At 42.9% G+C, this 14,348-nt stretch overlaps 1 protein-coding gene across 4 annotated transcripts in view; it reads left to right on the top strand.

Annotated features, from left to right (window-relative positions):
• CLIC5 (chloride intracellular channel 5) overlaps positions 1–12,295 on the top strand; it is a 120,594-nt gene extending 108,299 nt beyond the window's left edge. Inside the window, exons 5-7 of one of the 4 annotated variants that reach the window (XR_012157899.1) lie at positions 5,117–5,298; positions 9,428–9,689; positions 11,645–12,295. Coding sequence is in view for 3 of the 4 variants with exons in the window: in XM_073335788.1 (XP_073191889.1) it covers positions 5,117–5,298; positions 9,428–9,595 (350 nt within the window). In the remaining variant the exon portion in view is untranslated. Of the gene's footprint in view, positions 1–5,116; positions 5,299–9,427 lie in introns of all 4 variants that reach the window. The other 3 variants (XM_073335788.1, XM_073335786.1, XM_073335787.1) reach the window with 3 other exon arrangements.
• Positions 12,296–14,348: the final 2,053 nt, after the last annotated feature.

Genomic DNA, 14,348 nt, shown 5'->3' with positions numbered 1-14,348 from the left:
AAAATACCTCTGCCCTGTTTTTATAAACACACCTTTCTGACTCTATAGTCTAGCATACAACGCACTTAATGCATTTTCCTGGTGTTGTGCAATACCGTCTTCTCATATTGGAAATATAAAACAGATGATCTAGCAAAACCAAAGATTTTATTGGGTTGTCAGGGGATACGGGAGAATGCTCAGTGTTAAGCCAGTTTTCAAAAATCCAAGTGAGCTAAATTGAGTTAAATCGGAATAATTCAATTCCACTGTCTCCAAATGAGTTCACTATAAGAGAATATTATCTGGTGCTGACCGGGAGAAAGAAAACTTTCTGTTCAACAGGTGTTATGGGTCAAAACAAAAAGAGATTGCAAAATATTTCCATTGTTGCCACATGAGGGTATATTAAACGGCATGTCCTTATTACCTTTCAATATGAGCAGTGTAGCAGAACACAGCTGCAGGCAATTACAGACAATAATGCCAGAATCTGACAGTAGAATGTCAGTGTCAAATTTAAATTTGGGAGCTGATTAAATAAGGGATGGCAACACTTTTGTTTTATAGATGGCACCACTTCAGTCATTTTAGAGTCTTTGCTTTCAGACATGAAATTCTAACCTTCCCTAACATGTTTGCTGGGGGCGGGAGGGTTCAGTTAGGATTGTAGTAGGTTTCTCAGTCCTAACAGTAATGCCATGATGATTCTCCACTATGTCCGAGCATGGCAGCAACAGAGAATTGGTGTGGTTCCTTGATCCATGGCCAGCAGACCCTGGTGGAAGTGAGAGCAACAGGCAGCCTACTTTAACTTCCACCACTGGCAGAAGGGCTGTAATGGATGTTATGCCAGTGGAAGATCAGGCATAGCGATGCTCTCCTCCCCCCTGAATGCTCTTGAAACACATCATCTCTGCTCTCATGCCAGGGATGGAGGTGTGGCTGATAACAGAGGTGATAGAGTCACCTGTGTCAGCTTTCTGCTGGTGGAGTTCCCCATATCAAGGTGAATTCTTCAGCTGTTTTAAGGCCACTTTTACTCCAGGGGGACTTCTGTGCCATTGTGCATGCGTAGAATTTATGTCCCTTGAAGATTTCTTCATTTCTCCACAGAAAAATGACTTTCTGATGGGGAAGCAAAGGGAAGCCACAAGAGTGGTCATGCGACCCTCCCCAGCAGTATGTTTTGGGTGCCCCCAACCACCTTCATCTGGACCCCCCCTGAAGAGTCCTATTACTGTTGCACCCAGAACCCTCCAACAAGCCCCTGTGTGTCCAGATCCCCCCTGTACCCTGATCCCCCACTGTGCCTCCCGCACCCAGATTGCCCCACAGAGAACTCGCTCAACCCACACCTGGATCCCCCCCACACTAAGTCCCTTTACTTTTATATCATGCCTTGCTGAGCCTACCTGCCCACATCTGTTGCACCTGGCATGGAGGGGCCCTGGGGTGTTTCTGGGGCTGGCCCGGTCCTTGCATTGTATCAGGGTTGGGTGCAGCCTTACCACTGACTCTGTGTCCTGGGGGGGAGTAGTATAGCGAGCTCTCACCTCTGTGCAGCCAGTGGCCTGTGCTCCCATTGCCATGCTGGAGCCTCCATATTTATTTGAGAAATAAAAATTGCAGAATTTTAAAATATTGTGTGCAGAATTTTAAATTTTCTGGCACAGAATTTTTTATTTTTTGTTGCAGAATTCCCTCAGGAGTACCCTTTGCACCACATAAGATGGGTTTAAAGACCTGCTTCTGAAAATACTTATACATAACGTCATTCATTGGCTACATCTACATTTGATTTGGCAAGTGTGATTCCTGGTTTGCATAGACATACCCACTAGCTAAGACTAGCAGTGTAGCCAGGGTAGCATGGGAGATAGCTCAGGCTAGCTGCCTCCATACATACCCACCCTGACACCCTGGGTACATACTTGGGTGGTTAGCCCAAACCGCTCCCTGTGCTACCTAGGCTACATTGCTATTTTTAGTGTGCTAGCTTGAGCAGGGCTAGTGCAGGTATGTCTGCACCAGCTGGGAATCACACCTCCCACCACAAATGTAGATGTAAGCATTGAGTAAAGTAGCTCACCGGTGTAAAACTGTGCAGAATCGGGCCTAAAAGTGTAATGCTTCAGAGCTACAGCTGGTGTAAATCAGCTGAGGTACTGGCCCTTATCCTCATTAGGGCCACATTGTTATTTTGCACATTATAATATTATCAATTATTTGTATTATCATAGTGCCTAGTGGTGGACCAGGACCCTCATCATGCTAAGTGTTGTAAAAACCCAGTATGAAAAGATGGTCCCTGTCCCAGAGAGTTTTCAATCCAAGTAATCACTTGCAAACTTGCAAATTTCTACTCAATTCTTTTTTTGCCTCTGTCTTCATGAACAAGGTCAGCTCCCAAGACTACTGCACCGGGAGCACAGTATGGGGAGGAGGTGACCCAGCTCTCCATGGAGAAAGAAGTGGTTCAGGACTATTTAGAAAAGCTGGACGAGCACAAGTCCATGGGGCTGGATGCGTTGCATCTAAGGGTGGTAAAGGAGTTAGCGGATGTGATTTCAGAGCCATTGGCCATTATCTTTGAAAACTCATGGCGATCGGGGGAGATCCCAGACAACTGGAAAAAGGCTAATGTAGTGCCCATCTTTAAAAAAGGGAAGGAGGAGGATCCAGAGAACTACAGGCCAGTCAGCCTCACCTCAGTCCCTGGAAAAATCATGAAGCAGGTCCTCAAGGAATCCATTTTGAAGCACTTAGAGGAGAGGAAAGTGATCAGGAACAGTCAGCATGGATTCACCAAGGGCAAGTCATGCCTGACTAATCTAATTGCCTTCTATGACGAGAAAACTGGCTCTGTGGATGAGGGGAAAGCAGTGAACATGTTATTCCTTGACTTTAGCAAAGCTTTTGATACAGTCTCCCACAGTATTCTTGACAGTAAGTTAAAGAAGCATGGGCTGGATGAATGGACTATAAGGTGGATAGAAAGCTGGCTTGATCACCAGGCTCAATGGGTAGTGATCAATGGCTCCATGTCTAGTTGGCAGCCAGTATCAAGCGGAGTGCCCCAAGGGTTGGTCCTGGGGCTGGTTTTGTTCAATATCTTCATTAATGATCTGGAGGATGGCGTGGATTGCACTCTCAGCAAGTTTGCAGATGATGCTAAACTGGGAGGAGTGGTACATACGCTGGAGGGTAGGGATAGGATACAGATGGCCCTAGACAAATTGGAGGATTGGGCCAAAAGAAATGTGATGAGGTTCAACAAGGACAAGTGCTGAGTCCTGGACTTAGGACAGAAGAATCCCATGCACTGCTACAGACGAGGGACTGAGCTGCTAGGCAGCAGTACTGCAGAAAAGGACCTTGGGGTTACATTGGACAAGAAGCTGGATATGAGTCAACAGAGTGCCCTTGTTGTCAAGAAGGCTAATGGCATTTTGGGCTGTATAAGTGGGAGCATTGTCAGTCGATCGAGGGACATGATCATTCCCCTCTGTTCAACATTGGTGAGGCCTCATCTGGAGTACTGTGTCCAGTTTTGGGCCTCACACTACAAGAAGGATGTGGAAAAATTGGAAAGAGTCCAGCGGAGGGCAACAAAAATGATTAGGGGGCTGGAGTACATGACTTATGAGGAGAGGCTGAGGGAACTGGGGATGTTTAGTCTGTAGAAGAGAAGAATGAGGGGGGATTTGATAGCTGCTTTCAACTACCTGAAAGGGGATTCCAAAAAGGATGGATCTAGACTGTTCTCAGTGGTAGCAGATGACAGAACAAGGAGTAATGGTCTCAAGTTGCAGTGGGGGTGGTTTAGGTTGGATATTAGGAAAAACTTTTTCACTAGGAGGGTGGTGAAGCACTGGAATGGGTTACCTAGGGAGGTGGTGGAATCTCCTTCCTTAGAGGTTTTTAAGGTCAGGCTTGATAAAGCCCTGTCTGGGATGATTTAGTTGGGGATTGGTCCTGCTTTGAGCAGGGGGTTGGACTAGATGTCCTCTGAGGTCCCTTGCAACCCTGATATTCTATGATTCTACTCAGTCACATGGGGCAAATACTACAGTTTGTGATGGATGAGTAAAATATCTATAATTTGTTCATTCTCATGATGGTGAAGTGTAGACACAGAGATCTTGCACCTGGACTGATGTTTTTGTGGGAGAATTTGGCACCTTTGTTATATGCTATATCTTGTCATCATTTTGAGTGCAGAACTCCCACTGGAGTCAAAAGGAATTTACTGTGTGGGGAAGGACTGACTGCAGCATTTAGCCTTTAGTAAGTCTTAAAGTGAAAAGTCCAAATTTTCCTCTCTGAAAGGGGAACTTGACCCAAATTCAGTTCTGAAATGGGAAGAGGTTTGAAACTGGCTGTATATCATAAGTGTTTTGTGTGACATCACATTTAATTGTTGTTAAATGGCTTTCATTTCAATCACACTGTATCTTCTAAGTGACTGGGAGAACATGTCGCCATAGCACTATGGTTGGCATCTTCTGAGACATTCCTACCACCTTAAATGAATTCACATGAAAGAAAAAGTGAGCGTGAAGTACTGAACCAGATTTGATATTAATGGCAATACTGTAGAGCTAGAATAGTGCTTTTGGAATCGGGGAGCTCCAATTCATTGACCTTCTTTGCTGGATGTTCAATAATAACAGTGTGAGGAGGTACAGGGGCATCGCCCAGTCCATGTGTACATGGACGGGGCATCGCCCAGTCCATGTGTACAAGGCCATTCACCCCATACAATCTACAGCTGTTCTACCTACCTTGAGATCCAATGGCTGCAGTGCACCAAAAACACAGCCTAGGATCACTGCAGTGTAGGAACATCATGACCTCACCTCTTTTCCTCCTTCCAGGGTCCGTTTTTTGTTGCTATACTGGTAGGAGGGAGGGGCTGTGCCTAACAGCCACGTGTCACTGGAAGACTAGGTCTAGACTGGGGCAATCCTCAGTAGCTGCTTTACAGTCAGATTCCACTGGAGATACAGCACAAACAGAACCCCACAACAGAGCAACTGGCCTTACCTTCGTAGGTACGGGGGGCAGTGTCAATTAGAGTGTTTCTAAGCCTTTCTTTCTTCCCACCCACCTATCTATTTATTTATTGACAAAGGCCTTGAGAGAGGTTTGACAAAGGCATTAAAGAAGCTGGATGACTATCTGAACATCCCTCTGCCTGAAGAAATTGATGCAGACAGCACTGAAGAGGAGAAAGTGTCTAAACGCAAGTTTCTGGATGGGGATGAGCTGACGCTTGCAGATTGCAACCTTCTGCCCAAACTTCATGTTGTTAAGGTAAAAGGCTTCATCTGATGGACAAGCAAATGTAAAATGCCCAGGTCTGTAAACCTGAACTATCCTAGCAATGCTGTAGCTCTATCTGCCTGTCCCTTCTTTTCTATAGGAAAGAGCCTGGTCTGTAAATAGTTTGTAAGGTCCTAAGATCTTGGCCAAAAGTGCAAAGAAAATTAAACAAGATGTAAAAAGACTCTTTGATTGGAAAGAGGAAGAAACACTTGATAGAATGTGCATTAATGTAAGGCCCCCGCTCATCTCCAGTGCACTGTGAGATGGGAAGAACAGGCTGGGGTATTGCATGGTACTTCCTAGCTCCCTAGAGACTTCATCTCTCACTATTCACTAGCCTGCGTCAGCAAGTACGCAGTGTTTGGGTTCTGTGAGATGTCCGCCACAACTAAGGCAAAGCAAACAGGACTCCCCCCATTGCTCTGGCAACCAAGCGTAAGTCTAGCAGGTGCATTAACAGGATATGGGGCCTGCTGAGCAGCTAGATCCCTTCCTCTGAGTTAAAAGGGAGGTGATTGATTAAATTCACTAGATCTCTCCTACACAGCATTATCTGCCCCACTGCCGGTAGATGTCAAAGGGGTCAGAGCAAGCTGAAGTTCTCCTCCCTTCCAGATACTGTTGGGTTGGTGGAGTCCAATTCTCCAATCTCAAGAATATACATAATAGGGGAAGGTCCAGGGTTATGGACTAAGGACCTCTCTGGCAGATAGTGACCGGGGAAAGAGGAAGGGCTTGAGGCCAATATATATAAAGCTTTCTTCTTTCCCTAGTGTCTGGGTTTGCAGGGAGGAAAGAGCAGAAGCTTGTGCTAGCTATTAGGAATGTACCAGCAGATCTCACAGCTAATACAGTACAGGCCAGTTTGCTTTTAATTTGGACTATTTAAAAATATTTTGTCTTTAATCTTTTGCACTTGTTGCACTCTGTCACTGTATTTCCTTTTTGTTTCTTCACGTTGGTATCAAATCACACCTGGCTCTCTCAACTAAACCGCACATCTCCTTGGACTGATTATCTTGCCAGTGCCCCTGTCTCCCTCATTCTGCACACATTGGTTTTATAAAATAGGGTTGTATAAGCATTGTGACCTTTTGGCTTCCCTTGATAGGAAGTTTATTTTTAAAGCTAGCTACCATGACAGCTGCCAACCCTCGTCATCCAGATTCTTTCTTTCCACTGGACCATTTTATAAATTATTTTTATTTTTTTCTGACGATTGTGTGTACATGCTTGATCAAGTAGCACTACGTATGTATGAAAAGAATTCTTAACACTTAGGGTATGTCTATCCTACGATTAAAAACCCACAGCTGGCCTGTGCCAGCTGACATGGGCTCACAGGGCGCAGGCTCGGGGGCTATTTAATTGCATTGTAGACATTCAGGCTCGGGATAGAGCCAGGCTCTAGGACACAGTGCGCTGGGAGGGTCCCAGAGCTCAGGCTGCAGCCTGAGCTCGAACGTCTACGGCAGAATTAAACAGTCCCACAGCCTGAGCTCTGCAAGCCCGAGTCAAATGGCACTGGCCAGCTGTACGTATGTAACTGCAGTGTAGACATACTCTTAGTATGCTAATGCTTTTGCTTTTCTCCACAGATCTTAAAGCACTGTACAATAGTGGCTAAGCATAATTTGCCCCATTTTTTATAGATGGGGAAACTGAGACACAGAGAGCTTGAAGTGACTTGTCCAGTGTCACACAGTGAGTCAGTGGCAGATCCAGGATTAGAACCGCAGGTCTCCTCACTCTGAATTTTTACCCTATGCATCCATTCCCACCCATGTGTAACCTAAAAAGAGCTGTTCAGATGTACCAGCTGTTCAGCTGGTATTTCACATAGCAAAGTTAACAATGAAAGTTAGTCTGGGATCCCAGGTTTAAGATACAGAATGGTCACTGGTGTAGTGCAAAGGATGTACATCATTCTCTCTTCTAAGTGCTGTATTTATTCAATTTATCAGATTACATGTTTCTTCAGAAAAAAAACAAGTACCTGGTAGACATTGGCAAGCCAGGAGCTAGAAAGTGGAGCCAAGTCATGCATCTGCCTTGGCTCCATGAGTCAAAACATAAGCTAAGCCATGGTGAGTGCTGACTTACACGTATAAAAAGAGAACACAGAATGTGATGCATAAGTCACTTACACAAGCAATGTGATAATATTCTCACTGGTTAGGCACTTTCTTTGGCTCACCTTCCCTCATGGAGGCATAGCCAGACATTTTAATGCTAATGCTTAAAGCTTTCATTGTGTGGCCTATTGCTAGTTCCCATCTCCTTAAGGCAAAATGAAAGATAGGTAAACAGATCTTGTAGAATTATAAATCTCTTATAGACGTGCATAGCTGCAGACTATTGTTTTAGGTCATATAAGGGAGTCATAAAGGTAGTCAAAAAAAGGTAGTCATATAAGGACGTTCTCATTTGGTTAAAGACTTCCATTGGAAATTGTGTGCATCTCAACCTAAATTGATGATAAAAGAAAAGGAGTACTTGTGGCACCTTAGAGACTAACCAATTTATTTGAGCATAAGCTTTCGTGAGCTCATGAAAGCTGATGCTCAAATAAATTGGTTAGTCTCTAAGGTGCCACAAGTACTCCTTTTCTTTTTGCAAATACAGACTAACACGGCTGTTACTCTGAAACCTAAATTGATGAGTGGGTTCTAGCCTCTATGTTCACATGTGAAACACTTCTGAAAGGAGTGGGATTGCATAGATGCAACTTAGAAATGGATTTTGCCTAGAGTATGCCAAAGGGATCCTGGTAATAAGAATAAACCATAATCCCTTGTAAGAACAGAGCTGTCCTGAAAAACCTGAGATGGATGGAAACTCTAATAAGTACTTTAGAAAACAGAGGGGAGCTGTACAGTACATATGGATGTAATTCCCTTTATGCTCAGGAGTAACTTTACACTCATAAAAACTAGAGATGGGAAAGACCCAATAAATTAACTAATCCTTCCCGCCCAATCAATTTGTCCATTCTGTCACTGCAGGATTGTTACATACAGTGTATTATTAAATTCATTGCCCAATCAGGACGAAAGGCCCCAGTCTAGCAAGGTACTTAAGCATGTATCTAACCGTAAGCACATGAGTTAGTCCCATTGATTATATACGTATTGCAAGTAAGGCATGTGCTTAAGTAACTTGCTGAATCAAGGCCTAAATGTCTTTAATGGTTGGGCTTCTACAGAGATTTCCAGTCTAATAAATCTCAAAGATAGGAAACTTCCTGATTCACAGATGTTTTTTCCCAGTTTACACCAATACTCCTAGTTCAATATGAGATGTTAGTAAGGCCCCTAATTCTTGGTATCTAAGTCATGGTGCCCTGTACCATTCTAAACAGTTATTTCCCCTCCTCATTGTGTATATCTTTCTACTGTTTGTAGATGGTTATATCCCCTGCCATGATTGTTTGACCAAGCAGTACATTTCATTTTTTTCAGTCTTTTCTCAGTTCACACCCTTTAAACCATCTACCTTTTAAAGTGTCATCCGACCAGGCTTCTTATCTGATAATGCCATTCCAGGGAGCACAGCTGTTAGAGGTGATGTTCATAGGAATGAGGGAAAAACCCATGGTGGAGCCTGTTGGGTCTTTGGATACAGTGCTTGCTATTACTAAGTCAGGATTTGGCATCAGTGACCACACTGTGGTATTGGACTTCTTTTACTTCTTGCCTACATGAACACTTAGTTTACAGCAAGCTGGGGTATAAATCTACCCCACACTAGTCTGCTACGCACTCAGAGTCTACATGTACCCTGCTGCCACACACTAAAAGTTCCCTAGTGCATTTTAATTTACTCCTCTTTCAAAGCAGTGAAGATCAAAGCACACTTTTAGTGCATGGCAGCCTGGACCACACGGATACTAGGGTGGGGTAGGGTTATGCCCCAGCTTGCTGCAAACTAAGTGTTTGTGCAAACAAGCCCTTAGACTAGGTACTGTATTTGCATGGTAATGGTCAGGAAATGTTGATCTTTTGATGGCTTGTACAATTGGACCCTGCCCTTTTTGACTCCCTTGTCTGTTGTGTAACAAAAAGAATGAAGTTTAAAAGCCTAAAACCAGCAAGTTTCTTTTTTGTCTTTGCTCTAGATTGTAGCTAAGAAATATCGCAACTATGAGTTCCCGACAGAGATGACGGGGCTATGGCAATACCTGAAGAATGCTTATGCCAGGGATGAATTCACCAACACCTGTGCTGCGGACAAAGAAATTGAGCAAGCGTATGCAGATGTGGCCAAGCGGCTCAGCAAATCCTAACTGACGTCCGCAAGGGCTCAGTATCCCCAGGGGATTCCCAGTTCACAGATTCCTCTCCTTGTTGTCTTAGGAGATATTCTTCATCATGTTTCCGGTTGGCATCCCCATGACTTCAGCTGTTAAAGTGTATTGGTCAGGGCCAAATCTGCCTCTCCCTAGAGAAAACATAAGGCAACTACAGGAGGGTAAAAACCCCTCTGGAATCTGAACCCAAGAGCTGGAGCAAGTATTATTATTGGCAATCATCATCAGTATTTGCAACTATTCATCTTTTTTTTGTTAATATCAGCCACCTATTTTACTGGGAACTTTAAAAAATAGGATATTGAGCTGAAAAATTCAAGTAGATGGGTTAGGAATGTACAGAACTGGTTCTTCTCTGGCCCTTTTCAAGGATACTTTTTTTCTGATGTGATCTATCCAAAATTACACTGCTAGTGGGAACCTTGAGGTAGTAGGAATGAGGTTTTGTCTGAAAGCAAAAAGAGTTTGACCCTATGGGAGAAATTTCCTTAGCAGATATATTCAAAAACCTCTGTTTTAACAGGGCTGGAGGAGGTTATAAGATGCTCATTACTGATGTGGTGCTAGTGAGGAGAGCGTCAGTGGATATGTCAAACTTGCAGATGCTGCTTGGCATATGATTTGCATGTTTCCACTTCATCCAAATCATAAACGGAAAAGAGAGAGAATGAGAGATGAACTGGGCCGTTCACCCAAAAGCCCACCGGATCTCTGGGGAGACGTGCTCAGATGCTATAGTGATAGGGGGCAGATAACTACTCTGTAGCGTAGAAAGAATCCTCACAGCTCGCTGAATTGTTTTAGATATTCTCACCTTAACTGTATATTTGCCAGCTTATTTAGATTGAGAGCCATGGGTGGGAGTGGAAATCTGTTGCCTCTTATGAATGCCAGATTGGGGAGAAATACCCAATTTATTTTTGAGCTTGTGAAACTGATCACCTTTCAAAGTTCATCTCCCATTCTAGACAGCAGGTTGGCCTGAAAACCTTAAGGAGGATGAGCTAGAAGGGAGACCTGAAGCAGAGAAACTCCCACTCCTAGCTAGAAAGTTGGCAAGTATACTAGCACAAATGCATGCAAGGTGGCTTTGTCCCACTCGTTCCCTGATTCATATCACTGCTGTCAATGACCCTTATCAATGACCCTTTTGACTGTGCACTAGGACTGTTTTCCAAAATGATTAGTTTGTGCTATGGGCAGTCGTATGAACAGATCTGCTTAGTTCTGATCACTTTATTGGTGAATCACTTTAAGAAATTAAGGGCGACAATTCTTTTGTATGAAATATAAAAGATTGAGTTGATTTAGCTAGCTACATATCAGGGAGAGGAAGGCTCCCAATCTTCATCAAATCTGGAGATTTATAGTTGTTTGAAAAGATCAAATAAAATTGAACTCTAGCATGCCTCGGCTTCACTCCTGATCAGCCCCTTGCTCCTGTATGGAACTGCAGTGACCTCAGTGGGACTCCAGACTGGCAAACCCTTAAATTGGGGAACCTAGGATCAGGCCCTTGTTTGCAATTAAAAAGCTAATGAACTGGAGACAACTTATAAGGCCAGAATCTGCTCTGTTACAGAGATGTAGCTCTAGAGTAATTCCAGTGACTTTGGGGGAGTTACTCTGCATTCACACCAGCACAGCTGAGAACAGAATCTTGCCCATTGACTGATGACATTTAGGGCTGACTACAGTATTGCACAGAGCAGTCAGTTTGTTCTGAACTTTCCAAAACCTTGGAAGAAAGTCCATGAACTCCCTAGTCTTCCCTCAGAATGGGCTATTTAAACAAGCAAATGCTTACACTCTTTACAATGTTGCTGAGAAATCAACTGGCTCTGAGAGCACAAGTAACAGCCAGCAAAATACAATGAGATTAGAAGAGTCTGCACATTCACATGTGGCTCATTAAAAATGTGTCTCCATAAAATAACCAGATTGGAATTGTTTGTATTTTTTTTTAAATTAAGATATTTAATTATTTATTTTGATTGATTAAATTCTTTCTTTCTTTCTTCTCAGCATATTGGTTGAACTGGCTCACTCTGTAAGACTGTTATAACCAAGGCTCTGCAAATGTAGTTTGTAATGAACAGTGGTTTCCTGTGTCTGATTAATGGCCATTTTGGATTTTTTTTCACTATGGCTTGGCTACCAGAACTCCAGCTGACCAAGACTTCACTTTTCTCAATCATCATCTAACAGGTTATTTTTTTAAAAATCAGAGGCTTTGTCTAATCAGAGTTGTGTATGAACTGTGAATAAAGAAGTAGAAAGCCTGCTGTTCTGTGCATTCTGTGGATGATTTAATTGGGGATTGGTCCTGCTTTGAGCAGGGGGTTGGACTAGATGACCTCCTGAGGTCCCTTCCAACCCTGATATTCTATGATTCTATGCATATTTTAATTGGAGCCTTTAAGAAGTTCACAAAAACAGACAGTGAGTCTCAGGCAGGGTTAGGTGAACCAGTTCAGGAGATATACCAATTTCTGCTTTCCCGTGTGAACTTTCATCCATTTCTTGAACCACATTTGAACAAAACCGTTTAAGGTTCTGAAATGTTCTAATACAGTTTGCTTTTATTTTAATTAAAAACAGATCCATACCAAAATCTCTAGATCTGAACACCCTCACAGTAGAGCTGGTTTTAAAATTTTCCTTCTAAAATTTCGTTGGTTGTTTTTGTTTTTTAGTGGAAAATGGCTTTTTACTGCAATGGACATCTTTATGAGAAAATTTCTATAGTCTGAAAATTTTTGAGATTTTGTTATAAAAATTCAAAATCCCCAAACCACAATTTGTTTTGGTTTTCAGCAACTAAAAGACTAAATGTTATTTATTTAGTAAGTTAGTTTGGGGTTTTCAATGTTAACATGAAAAATCAAAATCAGTTAAAATGGGGAAAATGTTTTCAATCAAAATTTTTCACACAGAAAATAAATTAAAAAAAAAACAACCACCCATCTTCTGAGTAGCTGTATGTCAAATTTTGTCAGAGATTCAGATCTGGATCTGGATCCTAATTTTGCATCTCATCCCTAACTCAATAATGGGCTAACCCAAAACTCTGGATCCAAACCCTCCTGAACTTTGAGTGAGTTTGAAATTCAAACCCCTGTTTTCAAGTTTGTAATTTTTGCACAGCTTTGTGCTTCTTGGCTCAAAATATGACCAGTAAAAGGAAGTACTGGAAATCCATGTAGAAGATTGTGCTGTTAAGATTTCCAGCCTCCTTCTCTAGACCCAGAAGGTTCAGATAAGCTTCTTTTTAATTTGAAAACTGGATACAATTAACTTAGGCTTGAATAGAGACTGGGAATGGATGGGTCATTACACAAAGTAAAACTATTTCCCCATGTTTATCCCACCCCCCACTGTTCCTCAGAAGTTCTTGTCAACAGCTGGAAATGGCCCACCTTGATTATCACTACAAAAGGTTCCCCCTGCCGTGCTCCCCCCCCCCCCCCCGCTCTCTTCCTGGTAATAGCTCACCTAAGTGATCACTCTGGTTACAGTGTGTATGGTAACACCCATTGTTTCATGTTCTCTATGTATATAAATCTCCCCACTGTATTTTCCACTGACTGCATCCGATGAGGTGAGCTGTAGCTCACAAAAGCTTATGCTCAAATAAATTTGTTAGTCTCTAAGGTGCCACAAGGCCTCCTTTTCTTTTTGCGAATACAGACTAACACTGCTGCTACTCTGAAACCTGTCATTATGCAATGCACTGAATTTAGCCGTATGGAGTGGAAATCTATCAACTTCATGAAAAAACTCATACAGATACAGACAGACATCATCTTCCTTTCCAAATGCAAACAGATGGACATCGTACCAAAAGGACTGAAGGTAAAAAATCCATAACAATCTACATACCACACAGACTATGCTGACAGGTTGTGCCGCACGCTCTCAAAGAAACTGCGGAATCACCTGATCAACATCCTCTACAGCAAACAGGGAAAGATTAAAAATGAGCTCTCAAAACTGGATACTCTCATAAAAAAACAACCTTCCACACAAACTTCCTCGTGGCTGGACTTTGCAAAAACTAGATGAGCCATTTACAACACATTCTTTGCTTCTCTACAAAAGAAAAAGGACACTAAACTATCTAAACTACTACATGCCACAAGGGGCCACAACAGTGGTTGCCTTAACCCACCCAGCAATATTGCTAATCTATCCAACTATACTCTCAGCCCAGCAGAAGAATCTGTCCTATCTCGGGGCCTCTCCTTCTGTCCCTCCACCCCCATGAACATGATACAGTTCTGTGGTGACCTAGAATCCTATTTTTGATGCCTCCAACTCAAGGAATATTTCCAACACACCTCTGAACAACATACTAACCCACAGAGAGCTTCCTACCAAGACTACAAAAAGAAGGATTCTGAGTGGACTCCTCCTGAAAGTCGAAACAACAGACTGGACTTCTACATAGAGTGCTTCCGCCAACGTGCACAGGCTGAAATTGTGGAAAAGCAGCATCACTTGCCCCATAACCTCAGCAGTGCAGAACACAATGACATCCACAGCCTCAGAAACAACTCTGACATCATAATCAAAAAGGCTGACAAAGGAGGTGCTGTTGTCATCATGAATAGGTCGGAATATGAACAAGAGGCTGCTCGGCAGCTCTCCAACACCACTTTCTACAAGCCATTACGCTCTGATCCCACTGAGGGTTACCAAAAGAAACTATAGCATGTGCTCAAGAAAC

Source organism: Lepidochelys kempii, chromosome 3, assembly GCF_965140265.1.
Source record: "Lepidochelys kempii isolate rLepKem1 chromosome 3, rLepKem1.hap2, whole genome shotgun sequence".
NCBI classification, from domain to species: Eukaryota; Metazoa; Chordata; order Testudines; family Cheloniidae; genus Lepidochelys; species Lepidochelys kempii.
Note: the sequence above shows the minus strand (reverse complement) of the source record. Positions and strands in the feature narration are given on the sequence as shown.